This window comes from Rhinoraja longicauda, chromosome 9, assembly GCF_053455715.1.
Source record: "Rhinoraja longicauda isolate Sanriku21f chromosome 9, sRhiLon1.1, whole genome shotgun sequence".
NCBI classification, from domain to species: domain Eukaryota; kingdom Metazoa; phylum Chordata; class Chondrichthyes; order Rajiformes; family Arhynchobatidae; genus Rhinoraja; species Rhinoraja longicauda.
This window is the reverse complement of record NC_135961.1, coordinates 52,498,909-52,522,018: the sequence shown is the minus strand read 5'-3', so window position 1 is coordinate 52,522,018 and position 23,110 is coordinate 52,498,909. Positions and strand designations below refer to the sequence as shown.

Sequence of the window (23,110 nt, the reverse complement as noted above, 5' to 3'; positions counted from 1 at the left end):
ACCTTCAGCCATGACCGAAGGGGCCTAAGAAGATTTTTGGGGGTCTGTAGATAACTCCCATTAGTATCCTCAACTCTATCCATATTTTGCCAATATGCAGGCACGTCAGGGCACACAGCTCAGCTGCCTGAGCGGACATTCCGGTTGGTAAAGCATATGCCTCCAGCACTTGGTGTGGTGTGACCACCGCATATCCTGCTAATAACCTGTCATTGCTAGGTCAATGTGAAGATTCATCAGTAAATAGGACCAGGTCAGGATTATCAATCGAATGACTCTGTAAGTCCAGCCAGGGAGTGGCAGTGGCTTCTACCAGTAAATAGACAATCATGGTCACATCCTTCTTCTGGCAGTGGTACAAAGGTAGCTGTGTTTATAGCAGGTGATCGCTGATAAATATAGTTCGGATGGGATAAAAGAATAACCACTTCCTGTTCTTCTAGCGGCTGTGAAATGCTGTGTAGCTGCAGAGTTCAATAATAACATCACGGCATAAGGAACAGTTACTACACACGGGTGATGAAGAACGATGGGGATTGATTTTTCTATCATCATACATGTTCTTGAGCCTGGACCCCGGTTGCAAACCCCTTTGATTTATTTACATAAAGTTGAAAGGGGTTTTTATAATTTGGCAATCCCAGTGCTGGAGCAGTAACCATAGCATTCTTTAGATTTCTAAACACCTGGTCTCTTTCTGCAGTCCATACGACTCTGGAGGACTCAGTCTGCAAGGTGGCTGAACGTAATGCTGCATCTGTAGTCATGGATACATTGTCTGCAGTAACCCACCATGCTTAAGAAGGAGAGAATGTCCTTCTTCGTCTTTGGGGTCGAGACATTCTCTATTGCCTTTATTCTATCTTTTCCAAGTCTCCTCCTGCCTTCCTGCAGCTGGAATCCCAGATACTGTGCTATCGGCTGGCAGAACTGCAATTTTCCCAGGGATACCTTGTTCCCTCTTTCTGCCAAATGTTGCACCAATTTAAATCAGCAGCTGTCACAGAAGTCATCGACATACTGGATCAAAGTAGACCTCTCTGATAATTGACATTCCTCAAAATCATGTTTCACTGCTGTGCATATACCGTGCATACCCCTGGGGTAGCCTAGTCCAGGTGTATTGTTGATCCTTGTAGGTAAAAGCAAACAGGAACTGACTGTCTTTATGCAGGGGTATGGAGAAAAAGGCCGAACATAGGTCAATTACTGTAAAGGCGTCGGCTTCCTCCGGTATAGATGACAGAATAATATTGGTGTCAGGTACTAAAGGAGCAATAGGGGGTCACTATTCTGTTGTTAGCTCTCAGGTCTTGGACAAAACGCCATTCATAACATCTTCCCACTTTTGAGATTGGCAGAATAGGAGTATTACACGGACTTTGCGTTTTCCCTGATACTCCTTGTTGTAATACACCTTGATGACCAGAGCTATCCCTTCTTCAGCCTCCGGGGTCAGTCGATACTGTTTTAAACATGGCGAGGCAGCACCCTTGTTTAAAGTCACTTTATGTTCAGGGGCTGAATGCACTCGACCATATGATTCTTATGCTTTGCCCATAGTTCAGAGGGTACTTGGACCAGAGCCGTTGGTAACCTTGACGGATCCTGTTGCTTTTTAAAAATAGTGCCCCACTCCTTTCTGACTCATGTGATCTTTCCTTCTGTGTCATTAAAGAAGTCAGTCTGGATCTCTCCTTTTGCAATTGGTTACTTTAAAACATGAATTAACTGTTTGTCCTTCAGCCTTTTTATTATTTCTCCTATTTCCTTCGCTGTTGCTGGAGGTCTAGTAGCTACGGTCAACTGTGACTCAGAAGTATCTCCCATCTCAAATCGATCCCTTTGGTTTTGAGAGAGGTGGATCATTATTCCTAATCCCGGGACCCCAAAAAACAAATAAAGGGGTCACTGTTAACGATTCCAGTTTATTCAACCAGGGGGAGACTTTTTTCCTGGTACCTGAGATTAGGGAGGCGTGTATATAATGCCGTGCAATGCGTTCGCTTATGTTCTTGGCTGGTTTTCGACAAGATACTGTAAATACTGGCCTTTTGAATCCTGCACTCTTTGCAGAGCACAATGGATTTGATTAATTAATTGACTGTACGAATTGCTACTCAATTGCCAACAATATAGGATGGGCATCTTTTGCCCTCGTTCTTCCTCCTTAATTAAATTTATCAATTGATGTGTCTGCATTTGAGTGAGTTCCAAAAACATGCCGTCTGCAGTACAGTGTAAGACCGTTCCCAGTTTGCACAGAGCCTGTCTTCCCAGTAATGGGAGTGGGGCTGTTCTAGAGATTATAAAAGTATCAGTGAGGGGCTTGCCATTTACCTGTATGTGAGTGGATCCTGATAAAGGTTCTATCATGGGGTCACTGGCAACCCCGATAGTATTAATATTTGACTGACTGACGGGGATGTCCACAGAGATGACATAGTGGCCAATTTATAAGCTGGAGCCTGTCGGGGTATCAAACAATTTACTAAAGTTTGAACAGCTAGAGGCCCATTTTCAGCTAGGGGTACTCCGGTATGTTCCTCCCGCTTACTTTTAAATCGGGCTATAAAACCCAGGATCGTCTCATCTTTGTTTTGCAAACATTGCACCCCTTCCCCTAAGTCACTATGTTTTCTTGTTCCCCTCATTACAGCCTCCTTTCCTCTATGGACCAACCATAGAGGAACACATTTCCCTAAGCCTGTTGATCATCATTTGTTCTCCAATCTCCATTTTCTCGGGGAGGAACTGCAAACCCATCTTTCAGGGTAGCCCATGAGGTCCCATGTGCACTTTTCAGCAGCATTTGCACATCCCCCGGGAGGGGGCTGTAAATGCTGCACATCTGATTTAACCAATTAAGAAATGCACTCGTTTTTTTTTAAGGGATCAGGAGCTTCTGCAACCAAGTCAAGTCAAGTCAAGTCAAGTTTATTTGTCACCTTCACATACACGATGTGCAGTGAAATGAAAGTGGCAATGCCTGCGGATTGTACAAAAAAGAATTACAGTTACAGCATATAAATTAAAGTTAATACAGGAAAGACAAAATTTAGTCCCTGGAGTTATAATAGTGAACAGTCCTGATGGCCTGTGGGAAGAAACTCCGTCTCATCCTCTCCGTTTCAACAGCATGACAGCGGAGGCGCTTGCCTGACCGTGGCAGCTGGAACAGTCCGTTGCTGAGGTCCAGGGTTTCAACACAGGGACTTCTAATATAATACGGAGGGACCGTATCAGTGACTCGGGCTTAGACTCTTCCTCAACATTCAACATCTAGAGCTTTGTTTGTTCATCCTCTACCGGGGGTGCCTTCTCTACAGGGAGTCGGGGATTGCTACCACTTGCTTTGGTATTATAGGCACAGGTCCCTCATTTCCCACTTTCTGCTTAACACCTTTCTCCTCCTCTAGGGGCTGGTGTCTTTTCTCCATCCCTGCCCATTTCCTTAAGGGCCTGTCCCACTTAGGCGATTTTTTGCCAAAGTCCTAGCAGATCGCTGAAATTTTCTTTTACCCTACGACAATGACCACGACAATGCCGAGTCAGGTCGAGATGACACCATCTTCGGAAACATTGCGAAAATTCCCACGCTGTCAATGCTTCTCCGGCATCCTAATTTTCGCTGAAATCACTGACAAGTCGGTAAGTACCTGAGAGTTTTGAAATATAACATCTGGCCCGCGTTACTTGAAAACCAAGCTTCACGGTAACAAGGCATAAACTGGATTTACTTCCAGTTTGCTAATAGCAGTATTAAGAAATTTAATTTAAAAAGTGGTTAAATGGATTTTTGTGCGGAGTGTGGGCATTCTTTGAAAATGTACGGGAGATGCATATCTGGTTTCTGGGTTGCATATCTGGGTTAGGAGCCGACTTTAAATGTAATCGCTGATGGCCATAAACATTGTGAAAATTCCCATGCTTACCTGACCGTCAACCTGTCGCCTCCAATCTACCTGTCAAATGACCTAACGGTAAATAAATTGGTTAAACACAAGTATTTTATGGTATCTTCAAATGTCTTTACTTATTTTAATATTACGTGCTTCTAAATTCATCTAAGGGAACCTAGCAAACCTGGGGACAGCTTGCGACAGCGCCTGCAATAAGCAACGATACCTGGTGACGCGCTGAGATCCACTACGAATCTTGGAAGACTCCTCACGATCATGCCCGCGACACCCTGGGGAACTGTCGGCGACAGCCTAGTCGCCGGCAGTCGTCTTAAAATCGCCTAAGTGGGACAGGCCCTTTATTATTTCCATCAATTTTAAAGTTATACACAGCACTCCAACTATTACTAGTAACACTACCATGGCAAATATTAATTGTGCTCCCATCTCGCCAAACCATTTCTTTTTTAGAGATGAGTAGCTCAGAGATAGCTTATAACTTCCCCTATCCTGCCAATCTCCATTTGATCAATCAGCTAGATTACCCCCAAAATCTACCGGACATTGGTCATCTCCGTACTTTTTAATTACCACATCTGCTGGCAATCCCAGTGAAACAATGTGATCTCCTACCTTTTCCCAGTGTCTTATGGTCTTTTTTTTAATCACCTTGGCATTGTTCTTTCTTATCTGCATCTTTCCCACCTGGACCACCTGTTTCTTTCTCTATCAATAGGATCAGATTTCTCCAATCGACTGCTGTTTCCTCCCATATTCTTCTCACAAGTCTGTAAAACAAAAGTTAGGTTTCCGCGGACAATATTCTATTCACAGTTTGCGCGCACCGGTTTTACTCCGTCCGCAGACCTCAATTTTTATAGCAGAATTAGCCGACAGTTATACTGTGCAGTAAACAACTTTTGTTTTTGTTTGATACTACTCTACAAAAATATTCTATCAACTACATGGGTACCAATTATTTCATTCGTCATAATATACTTTTTGCTTATGTTAATCTTATTCAACAACAGATGGTTAATACAAGTCAAACACAATACAAGGGCATCTTGATAATATTCTATCTCACCTTTAAGGCGGCCTGTGCCACCACCCTTTCTCCGAGCCAATCATAAGCCCCCCATTTACAGTAACATTACTATGCTACTAGCAGTAGGGGGCGCGGGTGGTCTACTGAAACTTCTCTCAAAGGAAAAACAAGCTTTGTTATCTCCTCTAATATTTCATGAATACTTTTACCATCCACCCTTCAACGCATTCCCAGACAAGAGAAAATACGTCTGATCTTACTTTGCCGATTCCCATGGACCTCCTGCACCTGGACAACAAGAGATGCCGATTGTCACATCCAAACACCCTTTCGTTACCTTGTTCAATTCCAATCAAAATTAAGTAAGGAAGGATATTCATTTTTCTTCCACACATATGTTAGATTTATTAAGATGAAATGAGCAAAGTCTTTGAGGAATACAGTATAAAGAAAGCAGGAAAGAACTCAAGCAGGTAATTTGTAGGGGCAGAAAGGGCCATTAAATGTTATTCCTAAATCAAATTAAAGAGAATCCAAAGGCTTTTTTACATATATTAGAAACAAGAGGGCAACGAGGGAGAAGGTAGGACCACTCAAGGATAAACAAAGGAATTTATGCTTGGAGGCAAGGTACTGAATGAGGACTTTGCATTGGTATTTACCAAAGATAACGCTGTGTGGGATTGTGAGATCAGTGTGGAGTATTCAAATATGCTGGGACATTTTGCGATCAAGAAGGAGGTGGTGTTGGGTTTCTTGAAGAGCCTTAAGGTGGCCAAGTCCACTGGGCCTGATGGGCTTTCTCCCAGAGAGGCAAAAGAAGAAGCTGGTGGGGCCATGATGTATATCTTTATATCATCTCTAGAAACTGGCAAGGTCCCGGAGCACTGGAGAGTAGTCGAAATGTGTAGGAAGGAACTGCAGATGCTGGTTTAAACCAAAGATAGACAAAAAAAGCTGGAGTAACTCAGCGGGACAGGCAGCATCTACGGAGAGAAGGAATGAGTCTCGAATCGAAACGTCATCCATTCCTTTTCTCCAGAGATGTTGCCTATCTTTGGAGAGTAGTCAATATAGTTTCTTTGCTTAAGAAGTAAAATGAATAATCCCGGAAATTATAGACTGGCGAGTCTCACATCAGCTCCCTGATAGTAGCACTGTGTGATAAATAAGATGTGTGGTATGCTTGCCTTCGTCAGTCGGGGTATTGAGTATAAGAGTCAGAGAGTTATGTTGCAGCTTTATAAAACTTATCGACCTGGACATGTTGAGCTCAAGGGCGTGTCCTTGCGCTGTTCTGCTCTATGTTCAATGCTCCTGTGTAAGTGAGGTGCAAGGACATCACTGTGGTTCTTGGTTCACTGCCGTAATTTTTTTAGTGCTTTTGATCTCATTAACCAAAATCCAAATGTTAATTAGAGAGGCAGTCTGCTGGTTGGTTTAATTGCATGGACTGGGATTCCCGCGGTCGGCTTAATGGCTGCGTGCAGAGAACCCACTCTGAAGCCTCAGTGGTCCTTGAAGGGTTAAGGTGAATGCTGTCACATCTCCTCCTCCCTGCAACTCCAGGTCGATGCAGGGAGTGGGGTGAGCAGTGGACAGCCGTGGAAACCGTGCAAGTTCATTTCTCCCAACATCTGGCCCCTGTAACTGTGCCAACGTTAATCTTCGGGCAAGAGCAGCCCGCAGGAAGCAGCGACGAGGGGAATCACCGGGATAGACCTTATGCTCTCCTGCGTAAGATCATTAGGGCTGCAAGCCAAGGTAATGGATTGGATTTGTTTGGACATCATATTTTCAGCACACGATTCTGACTCTTACACAGGGGGACAGGTCTAGATGTTGCTGCGTTGGAGAATTTTTGTGCTGTACGGCAGCTCAGGTTCTGTTAGTACCAGCTCCCCTCGAGTAGCAGTACACTGGGGAGCTTATCTTAGAGTATAATGCTCACATTTTCACTCGGAGGAATCCCTCTGTTTCTGCGGTGGGCTTTATAATAGTAAGGCATCAGATTATTCCTATAAAACATCAGTTAAACCATTATTCACATACTGTGTGCAATCCTGCTCACTGCACTGTCAGAAGGATGCGGTTGTACTTGAATGCTGCAGAGGAGATTCACCGGGAGGTTGCCTGGGACAGAACGTTTTAGTTAGGAGGAGAGACTAGAGAGACTGGGTTTATTTTCCTTGGAACAGAGGGGACCAATTTATGAGGAAGTAGATAGAAACTTTTTCTCGGAGCAGAGGGAAAATACGAGAGGGAAAATATTTTGGATATGGTGTAGGGGGTTTAGAGGGGATCTAAGGAAGATTTTCTTTTCACACCGGGCGGTTGGAACCTGGAACATACTGCCTGAGAAGGTGGTGGAGACAGAGACTTTCACAGCATTGAAGCAGTATTTGGATGAGCGTTTGAATCACCAAGGTAGAGAATGCGACAGACCAAATGCTGAGAAACTGGAATAGTACGGGTGGGTGCTTGGATGGTCAAGTTCGTCAGAGATGGGTAAAATTATGCCACAGTTTTAGATTTCCTACCATGGATCTGTCGTGTATGGGTTTGCCAGGGTGATCCCAAACTGGAGAAACTCTATAACAGTGCAGACAATCCAATAACCTATTTTCAGCAGAGTTATGTAGCTTTTTAGAAATAAATGTTTTGCTGGTGTTTCTTGTGGGTGGGGACCTTGTGAGCAGGTATCAAGTTAAAGGTATCACAAGGTGAGAGAACAGGTCATGCCCCTGCAACTGGGTAGTAGATGGAATGAAGGTTTTAGCTCAGAGGATGTGAGGTTGTCACTGTCCCATGTCCTCTAGGAAAGTTTAATTTAGTTTAGATTTATTTTAGGTTAGTTTATTGGGACGTGTACCGATGTACAGTGAAAAGCTTTTGATTTGCATGCTAACTAGTCAGTGGAAAGACTATACATGGTTACAATCAAGCCGCCCGCAGTGTACAGATACAGGTTAAAGGGAATAACGTTTAGTGCACGATACAGTCCAGAAAGGTCTGATTTAAGATAGTCCAAGGGTCTCCAATGAGGTGGATGACAGCCAATGGAAAGTTCACTGGCCTTTGGAGTGGGATTGTTGGATCATTCTGGCTAGAAGTTGTGAGCCACAATTAAATGGTGCTGCAAATGTGCTGAGGAGACTTTACTGAAACTGTTTTTTTATCTAGTGGTGAGATAGTGAGAGAAAGTGTGAGCGTAGAGGTGGGCGAAAGAGAGTTTTGAAAAGCTGTGTGATTGTGTAACTGTTCCTCTGGGCTGAAAGAAATGTAGATGAGGTCACCTCTTCCTAAGTGCAGTGTGTGGGTGATCTCCCTGGTGCAGCAGTCAGCAGCCAACTGTGAAATCTGAGACTGTTTGCCTCGAGCCAGAAGAAGTGGGCACTAAATGAGTATTCCGCATCGAGATTCATCAAAGAGAAGGACATCCAGGATAGTGAGTGATCAGGGAGAAGTATGCTCTTATTCTAGGACTTGTAGCTATCAAAGGAAGTGGAGGTGTTGGGTCTCTTAGAGTTATACAACCTGGAAACAGGCCCTTCAGTCCATCTGGACTATGCCAACCAACATGTCCCATCTCCACAATTACCGCCTGCTTACGTTTGGCCTATACCCCTTTGAACCTATCCTATCCATGTACCTGTGTAAATATTTCTTAAAAGTTGCGATAGTACCTGCCTCAATTATCTCCTCTGGTAGCTTGTTCCATATATCCACCACCTTTTGTGTATAAAAAGTTACCCCTCAGGTTCCTATTAAATCTTCCTTCCTCAACCCCCCCCCCCCCCCGCACCCCCTCCCCCCCCCCTCCCCCGCCCACCACCTTAACCTATGTCCTCTGGTTCTCAATTCACCTTCTCTGGCCAAGAAACTGTGCGTCAACTGCTCCCTATAACTCAGGCCCTCGAGTCCTGCAATATCCTCGTAAATCTTCTCTGCACCTTTTCCAGCATTACAACACCTTTCCTGCAACATGGTGCCCAAAATTGAACACAATACTCTAATACTGTGGCTTCACCAACGTCTTATATAACTGCAACATGATCCCCCAACTTCTACACCCTTGACTGATGGAGGCCAAACAGTCGAAAGCCTTTTTGACCAACTTATCTACCTGCGACACCACTCTTGAAGAGCTTTAAGGTGGATGTCCTCAGGACTTGATGGATCCATCCCGGGTTATTGAGAGAAGCAAGTGTGGAGATTGCTGGGGCTTTGACAAAGATCTTTACATCCTTCCCACTGGGAGCTCTCAGAGGAATGGAGAATTCCTTTTTGTGCACAACCCGCAGGCATTGCCACTTTCATTTCACTGCACATCGAGTATGTGTATGTGACAAATAAATTTGACTTGACTTGACTTGAATAGCTAATATTGTTAATGTGTTTAAGAATGGCATTCGGGATAATCACAAAAGATCATCATGATAATTATTGAGGATATCACAAAATGCTGGAGTAACTCAGCAGGTCAGGCAGCATCTAGGAGAGAGGGAATGGGTGACGTTTCGGGTCGAGATTTTTTGAGCAGGCGATAAAGATGATTGATGAGGGTAGGGCAGTGGATGTTTTAAACATGGATTTTAGTAAAGCAGTCGGTCCACCATGGAAGGCTCATCCAAATAAAATAGTATATGGGATTGATGTTGATTTGGTAGTTTAGATTCGGGCTGGCTTTGGAAGATTAAGAGTTCAGAAATGATTCACCAGGATGTTACCTGGAATGGAGGACTTTAGTTATAAATAGCCGGGCGTGGACCCGTTAGGTCAAAGATTCTCCGGCGGGCCCGGCAACCCACCGTGCAAACCTCTCCTGCGGACGCGGCAACCCCCGTTGGTTGCAAGCCTCTCCTGCGGGCCCGACAACCCTCCCCCAACTGACGATCCGTGGACCCGTTGCCGGCCAGGGAGTGTCCCCCGGGGCCGTGGGCGGGCGAGGGGGGAGAGGAAAGGGAAGAGGGAGCCACTCACCCCGGCCCCGGGCGGCCAGTGGAAACCTCTTCTGCAACGGCAGCTCGATGGCGACGGCCATCTTCTTTGACCCTCTGCTTTGACACGCTGTACCACGGAAGGAAGGTCAGGCACGGGGCACGCCGGGATGGGCGCCGATCCTCCAAGCAGGGGGGGGTGCGCATTTATTAAAGTTTATTAAGTTCATTGCTTTTAAAATGTACCAAAACTTGATCAATCGAGACCGCAGGGGAATGGTGAGTAGGGGGGGGGGGGGTTAAAATTGTGCACTATCGTGTACCGTTTTGGCTGTATTTCAGGAACAAATCAATCCACAAACCCACAAATATACAAGATGAGAGTTTTAGTCATGTATAGATGAGAGCAAGGATAGGCTGGAAATGTTCTCACAGTGGCGCTGGATGTCGAGCAGTAACCTTATACAGGTTAACAAAATTATAAGGTCTCTTTCCTGTCATAGGGGAGTTTAGGGCCAGAGCAGACTTTATCTGCTAAGGAGGCTCAGGTCCTTTGGAGTGCAGGGGGCACTCCTAAGAACCTTCTACAACACGGTGGTTGCATCGGCCATCTTCTATGGAGTGGTCTGCTGGAGCAGCAGCATCTCAGCGGCGGAAGGGAAGAGACTCGACAAGCTGGTCAGGAAGGCCAGCTCTGTCCTGGGTTGCCCCCTCGACTCAGTGCAGGTGGTGGGAGAGGGGAGGATGATGGCAAAGTTAACATCGCTGCTGGACAACGAATCCCACCCCATGCAGGACACTGTCACTGCACTGAGTAGTTCATTCAGTGACAGACTCCTTCACCCCAAGTGCGTGAAGGAGAGATATAGGAGGTCCTTCCTTCCCGCTGCTGTGAGACTGCACAACCAGCACTGCTCCCAGCAGACGAGTCAACAATAACAGCTAAGACCACACAGAAAACTGATGACAATTTATGTATCTTTTATTTATAATGAATGATCTCTTGCTCTCTTGCTATCCACTTTGCTGCTGTAACACTGTAAATTTCCCCGGTTTGGGACGAATAAAGGAATATATTATTATTATTATTATATTATTATTATTAGAACTAGAAGACACAGATTTAAGATGAGTGGAGAGAAGTTTAAAAGTGACCTGAGAGGCAACTTTTTCACTCAGAGTGTGGCGTTTATTTTGAACTGCCAGAGGAAGTGATGGAGGCAGATACAATTACAATGTTTGAAAGGTATTTAGATAAGTACTTGGATTGGAAAGACTTAAGAGGGATAAGAAGCTAATGTTTCTGTTGTACTATTCCATAATTCTAGAAGGGATTGCGGCTTTAGGATTGAAGAAGCTGGGGTTGTTCTCCTTGGAGTCAGGAAGTTGAAAGGGGATGTATTAGAAGTGGACAAGATCAGGAATTATTTAGATAAACAGAAATTGATTGAAGTGATCCCAATTGAAGATGGTTCAAAGATGGTTCAAAGACCAGGAGGGGGTTGATTTAAAATGACAATCAGATATATAAGGAGAACATTTTCCATAGAAAGTGCTGGTGATCCAGAAAAGAATCAATCATGACTTTTGAAAAGGAATTAGAGAGAGGGAGAATAATTTGTTGGACTACAGGGAAAGGGTGTAGAATGGGGTTGCCAAGATTGCTGCACTGAGAGCTAAAATGGATTTGGGCGACTGAATGGTTTCCTCTCTGCCATGGTGCTGAGCTAGTGGATGGGAATAATAATGGAGTCTATTTAGATTTCAAGGTATTTTGCAAAGCTGCTTATGCGGGAAAATTAAAGCTCATGGAATAAGTGACAAACAATTGAGAGTTGCTTGTGGAGATGAGGAAAGGGGGTGGTGATTAATTTAAAGTGCTGTACCTCTGGAGTGGGGAATGGGTTGGAAATATTAAGCGTGGTCCAGAGGGACATGGAAGATTTGCTTTCCACTAATGTGTGAAAATTAATGCTGCCTTACTGATTAATACTGCAAATTAATTATCAGATTACTGGGGCAAGATAGGAATACAGAGTTGGGATTCCAATCAGATTAACCATGATCTTATTATCATATCATATCATATCATATATATACAGCCGGAAACAGGCCTTTTCGGCCCTCCAAGTCCGTGCCGCCCAGCGATCCCCGTACATTAACACTATCCTACACCCACTAGGGACAATTTTTTTTACATTTACCCAGCCAATTAACCTACATACCTGTACGTCTTTGGAGTGTGGGACTTATTGAATGGAGGAGCTATGTAGAGAGGCTGATTGGCCTCCTCCGCACCAAACCCACTTGTTTGTATGTTGCATTGACTTCAGTGAGTGAATTCCCAAAGTGGAGAGCCATTATGCAGCTGTTACTGCATTGTATGTCTTAGTGACTATGGTTGGCACATTTCCCTCCTAGTGTCTGTGAATGCAATGGAATCCGAATAGCAGGAGTATTAAACCTTGGACAGGACCTCGATTCTGATGATGGGCCTTCTACCTGACTTGCTAATTCTGTTTCTATCACCATCCAGGCTGCCTGACCAGCATTTTCTGCTCTTTGTTCAGATTTTCCAGCTACTGCAGTATTTTTAATCTTCACTGAAGCCTATCATTTAGTACAGCACAAGAATATGCCCCTCATAAGATAATGTGATAGGAGTAGAATTAGGCCATTCAATCATGCCTGATCTATGTCTTCCTGCTAACCCCATTCTCCTGCCTTCACCCAATAACTCGGCCCACAACGTCTGTACCAAACATGATGCAAAGACCATCTCTTATCTACCTGCGCATAATCCATATCATTCCATTCCCTGCATGTCCATATGCCTATCCGAAAACCTCTAAAATGCCACTGTTGTGGCATTTGATATATGTTTTCTTTATATATTTTGGAGATGGGACTTTGGCTCTTTCTGTTTGCCTCCTGCCTCAACATCTGCCATTGCTGAGGATGATGAATTGTGTCCCACCGGACAGTTACGTCCAATGTGATTGGCGCAGAGTTCCCAACACGTTGAGCATTCAAGCTCTGCGGAAGGAGCTTAGGCCAAGATTATGGGTGAAAAGGTCAATACTTTGGTTGAGCTTCAGAGAATGAAAGGTCACCCAATTGACTTTCCCCTATGGCTAGATCAAAGGGGTGTGTGCCAATTATACAAGATAAATAGATTCATAGATTTACAGACTTATAGAGTCTTACAGTGTGGAAACAGGCCCTTCGGCCCAACGTCCACACCGGCCAACATGTCCCAGCTACACTAGTCCCACTTGCCTGCATTTGGCCCCTATCCCTCTAAACCTGCCCACTCCATGTACCTGTCTAAATGTTTCTTAAACATTAAGATGGTCAATATGTGTCCCAAATTACACCTAATGTAAGGTCAGGGACATACCCATACTCCGATTAGCTCAGAGATGTGAACCCCAATTATACCAGGTGAACACAGCTAAGCATGTTATACCAGCCTCGCGGATGAATGATCCGTCAACCTGGCGCACAAAGGTCTTCCAGGTGAAAGTTCAGTTATTTCACTCACCCCCACCTCTCTTCTCTTTCTTTTTCAGTGCATGGGTTCAGAACAAAGAGTAATGGGAAAGAGAGCAGAAACGAGAAGTCAGGGAGACTGCACGGATGCACCACCAACACCCAACCAGAGACCCAACACTTGCTGCTTCTGCTGGTGTTGTTGCTGCAGCTGCTCCTGGTAGGTCGACCCAGCGCGGACTGGAGCGGGGCTTGGGGAGGGAGGTGGGGTGGCTCAGGGGAGGGAGGTGGGGTGGCTCAGGGGAGGGAGGTGGGGTGGCTCAGGGGAGGTGGGGTGGGTCAGGGGAGGGAGGTGGGGTTGGTCAGGGGAGGGAGGTGGGGTGGGTCTGGGGTGGGAGGTGGGGTGGGTCAGGGGAGGGAGGTGGGGTGGGTCAGGGGAGGGAGGTGGGGTAGCTCAGGGGAGGTGGGGTGGGTCAGCGGAAGGAGGTGGGGTGGGTCAGGGGAGGGAGGTGGGTCAGGGGAGAGAGGTGAGGTGGGTCAGGGGAGGGAGGTGGGGTGGGTCAGGGGTGGGAGGTGGGGTGGGTCAGGGGAGGGAGGTGGGGTGGCTCAGGGGAGGGAGGTGGGGTGGCTCAGGGGAGGGAGGTGGGGTGGGTCATGGGAGGGAGGTGGGGTGGGTCATGGGAGGGAGGGAGATGGGTCAGGGGAGGGAGGTGGGGTGGGTCAGGGGTGAGAGGTGGGATGGGTCAGGGGAGGAGGCCCGGTGCGTTAATGCTGCACTGAAAGTGGGTCTGCTTTTCCAGAACTGAACCTAATTTTGGTCTTAGTGGATAAACTGGCCTATGGAGGTGAGAGTTGAATATTGTTGCCAATAATGCATTCGCCTGATCTTCATTTAAAGTAGAGTTTTCTGTAAATTCACCCTGTACCAGCATTTATTACGATCTTTGAGGAGGTGGTGAAGGTGGTGAAAGTTTTATTGAGTTATGGGTGGGGTTGTTTTGCTGAAACATTGCATTGGGTGGTTATAAATCAACCATAATGTCCTCACATAGATTCATCAAAATTCATAGTCATACAGCATGAAAATAGGCCCTTCATGCTGACCAAGATGCCCATCCAAGCTAATCCCATCTCTCTGCTCTGAGCCCATATCCCTCTAAACCCACCTATCCATATGTATGTCCAAATATATTTTAATGTTGTTATTGTATCTGCCTCACCACTTTCTCTGGCAGCTCTTTCCATTTACTACCACCCTCTGTGCAAAGAAGTTATCCCTTGGGATTCTTTTAAGTCTTTCCCCAAGCATCATAAACCTAAGGCCTCTAGTTTTTGATTTCCCTTCTTTGGGAAAAAGACTGTGTGCATTCACTTTCTCCATTCCACTCGTGATTTTATAAACTTTCAGATAAGTATGCACTTGTACTCTTAGGTCCTTCTGTTCTACAACACTCCCCAGGGCCCTATCTTTCATTGTATACATCCTACATCTATACAGTATGACTTCCTAAAATTTAATACCTTGTACTTCTCTGAATGAAATGCCATTTGCCAATCCTCACCCGGCTGATCACGATTCCGTTGTAATTGTGGACAAGCTCCTTCACTGTCTCTCTCCGACAGCTCCGACTGTTATCTGGAAACTTTATAACCATGTCTTGGACATTCTCATCCAAATTGTTTATATAACTGATGAACAACAATGGCCCCAGCACCGATCCCTGTGGCACACCACTAATCATGGACCTCCAGCCTGAAAAACAACCTTTCACCATCATTCTCTGCTTCTTATTGACAAGCTGATGATATATCCAAATCCAGTTAGGCCAGAGGAAGGGTCTTCAGATGAACACATTGCCGATCCATTTTCTCCAGAGATGCTGCCTAACCCGCTGAGTTACTCCAGTATTTTGTGTCTATCTCTGATGTATCTAATTAGTTGGCTTTCCCTGACCACCTTATCTACTTTGTCGAAGGCCTTGCTGAATTCCATAGACCCAACGTCCACTGCCCCAGTCTCATCAGTCCTCTTGGGGACCTCGTCTATAGGCCATAGAGAGGGGTAAGGTTGGTTATGAACAGGTGAACTTTCATAAGCAGTAAGGGTTTCTAGGCAATCGGTATTGAACGTGTAGGAAGGAACTGCAGATGCTTGGTTACATCAAAGATAGACACAAAACGCTGTAGTAACTCAGTGGGTCTGAAGAAGAGTCTTGACCCAAAATGTCACCTTTTCCTTTTCTCCAGAGATGCTGCCTGACCCTCTGAGCATTTTGTGTCTATGTACTGGGTATAGAATATTGTTTTCATTGATCAGATGTGGCTGCAGGGAGCAGCAGGAATCTATGGGTTGATGTGATAACCTGCTTCTGCTCTCTGTAATGCAGTGAGGAGGTAATTGTTCCTCCTCACGGAGGCTCACCTCCTGATGCATTAAAACAGGGATTCACCTTAACTGCCCGCACCACATTCATGGCCAAATTTTACAGCTGGCTCCAAGGGAATCCGCTAATTCAAAATGCACTGTTAGAATCGTAGATGTTCCGTGCATTTAGATTGTAGGGAGGATTAGGTTTGGTTTAATCTCTGGATTAATAAAACTGTTGCTGATCTGTTGTGTCTCCAACAGAAATTTAGCTAAATATAAAACAAGCAGCAAGCTTGACAGGAGGCAGCGGAACTGGAAGGATGATTGCAGTGTTACAGCCAAGGATTTGAGGCACGGAAAACTCAATCATTCAATGGTTGCCCAAGGACTCTCTGCTGGAGTTTCTTTCAGTTGTTATTTAAAGTGGTTATTTATAGAGGAACATGCAACACAGAAAAAAATATTTGTACAATGACTCCAGATGGGGGATTGTGATTGAGGAGGGTTATAATCCAGAGTAGGCCTGAGGGGCTATTTTACCTATAAGCCCTGGGAACAGAAATCAGCCACATGATCCTCACAGATATTAAGTAAGATCAGGGCCCCACTCGTACCCTGTCCACCTCTCCTCCTCTCTCTGTTCCTTGATTCTCATACTCCGCAAAGCACTCATTTTTGTGGAGAGAATTCCATGGATTCCCAACCTTATGAGTGAAGAATTCCTCCTCCTCTCTGTCCCAAGTGTCTGACACCAGCGATAGACACAAAGTGCTGGAGTAACTCAGCAGGTCAGGCCGCATCTCTGAAAAAAAAGGATGGATGATGTTTCGAGTCGGAACCCTTCTTCAGATCACTGCCCCCGGGCCCGAGAAGCCTCCCCCGTCAGCTTGGTGCATTTCTGGAGTTAAAGATGACACGGACCCAGACACAGCTACGCTGTGACCCCAGGAGGCTTCATCCGTTTTCTGAGAAATTATATTTCCACTGAGGGGGTCGGCAAATCTCAGTGGACAACACTGAACTTAGCCATGGGTTTGCAAGTTCAAATCCCTCCCCGGAGATTAGCATCAAAAATAGGTGCAGGAGGAGGCCACTTGGCCCTTTGAGCCACTTGGCCCTTCATTGTTCAGGATTATGGTGGGAATAGCTGAGTCGCCATCCTGATCAGCCGGGGAGTTCCACTGGCACTCGGCCCAGCCTGTCTGATGGATGCAAAATAATTTCATAGACCGAGAATCCTCTCGATTCCATCTTGGACCCTGGAGAAATATTCCTGTTAGGAGCTCATTAAATGAGAGCTCTTTCATTCTCGCAGTGCTCTCATTCTTAATTAACAGCTTCCCTGCTGCATTCAGCACAGTGGTGGTGCTGGAACTCTCCCCCAACAATATGCAGCCTTTAATGAGCCTACGCTCCCTGTACATTTCAGCCAATTGAGGGACTCCTCTCACCCCTTCCAAGGTCTATTTGACCCGAGCACTCTGCACTTTATAATCTCATTTAATGTGCAATCAATCATTTACCTGCTCTCATTGATGGTTTTCAATTCACCGTTTACATGCTTTAAACTCTAGGTTAAATGCTTTACCTTTTACCGTTTACATGCTTTAATCCCCTGTCTATATGTATTGTATTGTATTGCACTGTCTAATTGTATTGTACTGTATTGTATTGTACTGCACTGTCATCCCCTGTCTAAATGTTTTGCATTTGTATTGCACTGTGGCCCCCGGAGGCACTCTGTTTCATCCCATTCGTTGCATGATCTGTAAGGAGTGGAATGAGAAATAAACTAATAAAGTTTAAAAAAAAACTAAAGCTGGTACAAAACTGCTGCAGGAAGTGGTATCACTGGCAAGCAAACACAAGGGTGGGGAGCACCACACAGGACTGAGCTTCACTGTGCCCAGTGGCAAGAGAACCAGAAAGTACACCTCCCCACCAGAGAGAGAACAACTCCCTCACCCCTACCTCCCTCTCCGGGAGAGAACAGCCCCCTCACTCCACTCAAGAGTGAGGACAGCCCCCTCCGCCACCCCTCACCCCTCGAGAGAACAGCACCCTCACTCTCCAACACAGTCCTCTTGGTCCCCACCAGAGAGAGAACAGGCCTCCACTCCCCACCAGAGAGAGAGAACAGGCCCTCACTCCCCATTACAGCTTCCCACCAGAGAGAGAGACAGGCCCTCACTTCCCATTACAGCATTCTCGCTCCCAGCAGAGAGAAAACAGTCTCCCCACCAGAGAGAGAACAGGCCTCCACTCCCCGCCAGAGAGAGAGAACAGGCCATCACTCCCCATTACAGCTTCACACCAGAGAGAAACAGGCCCTCAATCCCCATTACAGGTTCCCACCAGAGAGCGAGACAGGCCATCACTCCCCATTACAGGTTCCCACCAGAGAGAGAGAGACAGGCCCTCACTCCCCATTACAGGTTCCCACCAGAGAGAGAGACAGGCCATCACTCCCCATTACAGGTTCCCACCAGAGAGAGAGAGACAGGCCCTCACTTCCCATTACAGCATTCTCGCTCCCAGCAGAGAGAAAACAGTCTCCCCACCAGAGAGAGAACAGCCTGCTCAATCTCCACCACAGCCCATCTCACTCCCCATTGAGAGAGAACATTCCAAAACACCCCCCTCGCTCCCCAATAGAGAAACAGCTCCCACACTCCCCCCCCCCCCAGAGAGAGCAGCCCCCACATTCCCCCCCCCCACAGAGAACAGCCCTCTTACTCAACCCCCCCTCGCTCTCCAGAGAGAGAGCCCCTCTCACTCCCCACGTGAGCAAGAACAGTCTATTGAGTCATGCAAATCTATTCAGTCATGCCTCTCGTAGAGTTAAATGGGTGGGCGCCATTCATCAACCACCCATTTACACCAAACCTACCCAAACCTGTTTTATTCTCCACACACTCCCATCAGCACTCCCTTCCCTCCCCATGAGCTGCAGTGAAATGGCGGGCCGAGGATGACCCGTGGAGAGACAGTGTGGGGCGCTGATACGAAAGAGGGACCAGGCAGGGGGTGTGGTGCATGGAATAGAGACCTGGAGTGGGGGGGGGGGGGGGGGGGTTGTCAAGTGGGACCATCAGGACTCTAATGAGTACTTCTGTAACTTTGTCGGGGCCAGACACGTGGGGCGACTCTGCGTACTTTGTGTACCATATGCAAAAACAAAGGATTTCACTGTAACTAGGCACATGTGACAATAAAGTATAATTGAATCTCCTAGATGCCACTGTTCACCTACACACTCGAGGCAATTCACAGCGGCCTATTAAGCTACTAACCAGCACGTCTTTGGAATATGGGAGGAAACTAGGGCACCCAAGGGGAACCCAGGCTGTCACAGGGGAAACTCCACGCAGGCAGCACTGGACTGCATCTCAGCCAGCTGAATGGCAACTTTCTTACAGGAGGGCGACCAAAACACGTGCTCCTAGTGCGGCTTCTCCCAAGTTTTGTACAACTGTAACATACTGTAATGTCCCAACTTCTACACTCAATTCTCTAACTGATGAAGGCCCCCTTCACTATTTTATTTACCTGATTTGCCACTTTCAGGGAGCTATCTACAGGTACACTCTGCAATACAACCTCCCCAGAGCCTTACTGATCACTGTGAAGGTCCAGCCCTGGTCTTCCAAAATGCAACACTTATCTGAATTAAACTCCATTCGCCACTCCTCAGCTCGCTTGTCCAGCAGATCAAGACCCCGCTGTAACTCTTGGTAACCATCTTCACTGTCTACAATACCACTTATTTGTGTATCATCTTCAAACTTACTAATCATGCCATGTACATTCTCATCTAAATCTTTCTTCCAGTATTCCGTCTTTTGTCCCTTCATCGTAGTGTGGTTGGGGTCCTCCTATTGGCAATATCTCCTATTGGCAATATCTGCAGTTTACGCGTTACTATTTGTCACTGAGTGGATCAGGGGATCCAAGGTGCAGTCACTGACTCTTGCATGAGATCCTTTCATGTTTGGAGCAACCTTCAAAATGCCCCACTACCCCAATGCTTTCTCTGGAGTGTCAGAAGTTAAGGGGAGGTGGTAATGGAAGTGTATAAAATAATAAGAGGCATAGATATTCATATATAGAGGTAGACAGTCAACACCTTTTTTCCCCGGGGTGGGATTGTGAAAGGGTAGAGGACATCATTTTCAAGGTAGAGGGGGAGAGTTAGAAGCAGATGTGCAGGATGATTTTTGCACAGAGAGTAATGGGTGCCTGCAGTGTGCTGCCAGGAGCGGCGTTGGAGGCAGATAAAATAGAGGCAATTAAAAGGCTTTAGATAGGCACATGGATATGCAGGGAATGGAGGGATGTGAATCATGTGTAGGCAGAGGAGATTAGTTTAACTTGACATCATGTTCGGCACAGACGTTGTGGGTCAGAGGGCCTGTTCCTGTGCTGTACTGCTGTACACTCCAGTGTCCAGGTCCTGGTTCTCCTTTTATGCTCCATGCCTTCTCCATGTGCTGCAGTGGCAGAAAGAGAATTGCATCAGCAATGTGGGAATCTGAAGACAAGACTGCCCTGACGTATCATGTCCGCTGGGTCGCTTCCCACAACCATTCCCTTGCCTGATGAAACTGTATGTTCGTACTTTCAGCCTCTCCGCCCGAAAAGATGAGCGAGAGGAGGTGACAGGAAAGCCTACAGAAGAGACCAGGATGGAGATCACGACAGAGACCATTGAATCTGTGGAGGAGAGGTCAGTGAAATCTTCCATTTGAGGAAAATGATGCACGAATCCAGGGGCAGTTTTGGTAACACACCTTCCATCAATTATTTGCAGAACAAATTCACTGGCTCACTGAATAAGTCATAGAGTTATCGGTCATAGAGTCAGAGGTCATTCAGTTATCGGTCGTAGAGTCATAGAGTTATCAGTCATAGAATCATGGGACATAGAATCATGGAGACATAGATTGTATATCATCAAAGATCATAGTCAGAGAGTTATAGATCATAGAGTCAAAGGTCAGAGAGACAATGGTTAGTACAAATGTCAATAGACAATAGACAATAGGTGCAGGAGTAGGCCATTCGGCCCTTCGAGCCACCACCACCAAATAGAAGTATATAAAAGTTTGGGAGGCATGGACAGAGTAGACAGTCAGAACCATTTCCCTGAATGGAAATGTCAAAGACTAGAGTGCACAGCTTTAAGGTGAGAGGGGCAAAGTTTAAAGGTAATGTAAGGGGCACTTTTTTTACATAGAGACTGATTGGTGTGTGGAATGTAGTAACAGAGGTGGTAATGTAAGCAGATTTGATGGTGGTGTTTAGGATGCTTTTAGTTAAGGCATATGAATATCTAGGAAATGGAGGGATATAGAATCCATGCAGGTAGAGGTGATTATTTTCACTGGCATCATGTTTGACACAGAGATTGTGGACCAAAAAGACCCGTTCTGGTAATGTACCATTCTATGTTCTATGTTAAATACCTGACTCCCCTTCAATTTTATAAAATAATGACCACAACTCTCTGTGGTCAAACCAAGGTTTATCATAATTTCCAAATTTACTAATTCCATTCCTCACGATTAAACCCTAGTTTTGTTGACCCATGACATATGTTTCTGTGAATGCTGAGCTCTGAGATTCCTTGTTCCTCTACCCACCTTGCACTTATCTGTGTTCATGGAAGTTATTGGTCTCTGACCACCTATGTTAGTGGGCTCAGTGTTATTTTAGTTGGCTATTGTGTGAAATGGGTTGGACTCAGTTGTCAGAAAAGCACTCCGCAATAATTCCACAGATTCAGGAACATTGCCCACAGATTGGAAGGAAGTAAATGTGACCCCAGCGGTTAATAAAGGGGAGAGAGAGTAAACATGCCTGCAAATGCTAGAAACCCTCAGCAGGTCTGGCAGCATCTTAAGAGAGAGAGGGACAGATAATGTTTCAGATCCGGGACCCTTCATCAGAATTGGGAAAGAGAGATCAACTAAAGTTTGTTTCAGTGGCAGAGAAGGTGGGAGAGAAATGAATATCAAAGGGAATATCTTTGACAGGGTGAGACCAAGTAATTAAATGGGAGAGGTTAAAAGCCGATCAAGCTCTTTCATCTGGGTAATTTGATGCTAACAGTAAGACATGCCCACCATTCCAGCTCTTGCCTGCTCTTGTCCAGTATTCTCTCCTAACCTTTCCTATCCATGTATCTGTGCAAGTGTCTTAAGTACGCCAGTTCTGATGTAGACAGAAAGTAAGCATGAGTTATCTAAAGTTGGAGAGTTTGACATTGAGTCCAAACGTTTTTTTGAGATTGTAAGTTAAGTCCAGTTGAGCTTATTTGCCCTATGCACAACTATAATGAGGCATACCTACAATGAAAATCTTTCTTGCAGGAGCTTCACAAATACATCGGCTCAGACAATGCACAAAAACATAAATTATACACATCTCAGTCATGAATTCTATAAGACAGTGGAAAGAAAAAGACCATTTGTGCAAAACACAATTAGAAAACAAGTCCGTGGTAGTGAAAGAGGTGGTGCGTTCCACCAAGTGTTCCGTTGCCAAGGTCGGATTAGTATTGTGCAGGTCCGTTCAAGAGTGTAATGATTGCAGGAAAGTAACTGTCCCTGAATCTAGTGGTGTGGGACTTCAGGTTTCCGTACCTTCTGCCCGATCTTTGAAGATGGGTGCTGCCATTTTGCGATGGGGCCTCTTCATATAGATTGTTTCGATGGTGGGGAAGGCTGTGACTGAAGGACCAGGCTGAGTCCACCACTCTGGTGAGATAATTTATATGAGGCCCCATCACAAAGTGGCAGAATCCATCTTCAAGGATTAGGCAGAATGTACATGGCGAGAGCTTGAAAGGTGAGATAAGGAGAAATTCCTTCACCCAGGAAGTGATGAACCTCTGGAATTCCCAAGGGGGCTGTGGAGGATCAGTCATCAAGCCAATGATTGATCGGTGTTTGCATTTGAAGAAAATGAAAGATGGGGGGTGGTGGTAGTGCAGCAAACGGGCATTGAGGTAAGATATCGGCCATGATTACCGAATAATGAAAGTGACACAATAGTCAAATGGTCTAGTCCTGCTTCCATTTCGTATGGTCTTGACCTCGTGTTCTGGCATCCTCCTCACTCCCCTGCTGCCAGCACAGGAGAGAGGTTGGTTGGGGGAAGCCCGTGGAGGCAAATAAAATACTGGAATGTATCATTAGGATGAGCCCAGAACACCCAGGCATTTGGGGGTAGTAAACAAAACTGGTGAGTAAATCTAAACTTGTTGAGAAGATTGAAAGGTGGTGATTAAGGAAAAGATTGAGACAGAGTCAGCAAAATGTGACAGAAAAAAAAGAAAGGAAACAGGATTAAGGGGAAC

General features: G+C 45.7%; 1 protein-coding gene across 2 annotated transcripts in view; it reads left to right on the top strand.

Annotated features, from left to right (window-relative positions):
* Positions 1-23,110, top strand: part of LOC144596735 (regulator of G-protein signaling 17-like) — a 91,117-nt gene that overhangs the window by 43,883 nt on the left and 24,124 nt on the right. For both annotated transcript variants that reach the window (XM_078405479.1, XM_078405478.1), the window contains exons 2-3: positions 13,463-13,602; positions 20,375-20,476. In XM_078405479.1, coding sequence (XP_078261605.1) covers positions 13,466-13,602; positions 20,375-20,476 — 239 coding nt within the window. In that variant the 5' untranslated portion in view covers positions 13,463-13,465. The remainder of the gene's footprint in view (positions 1-13,462; positions 13,603-20,374; positions 20,477-23,110) is intronic.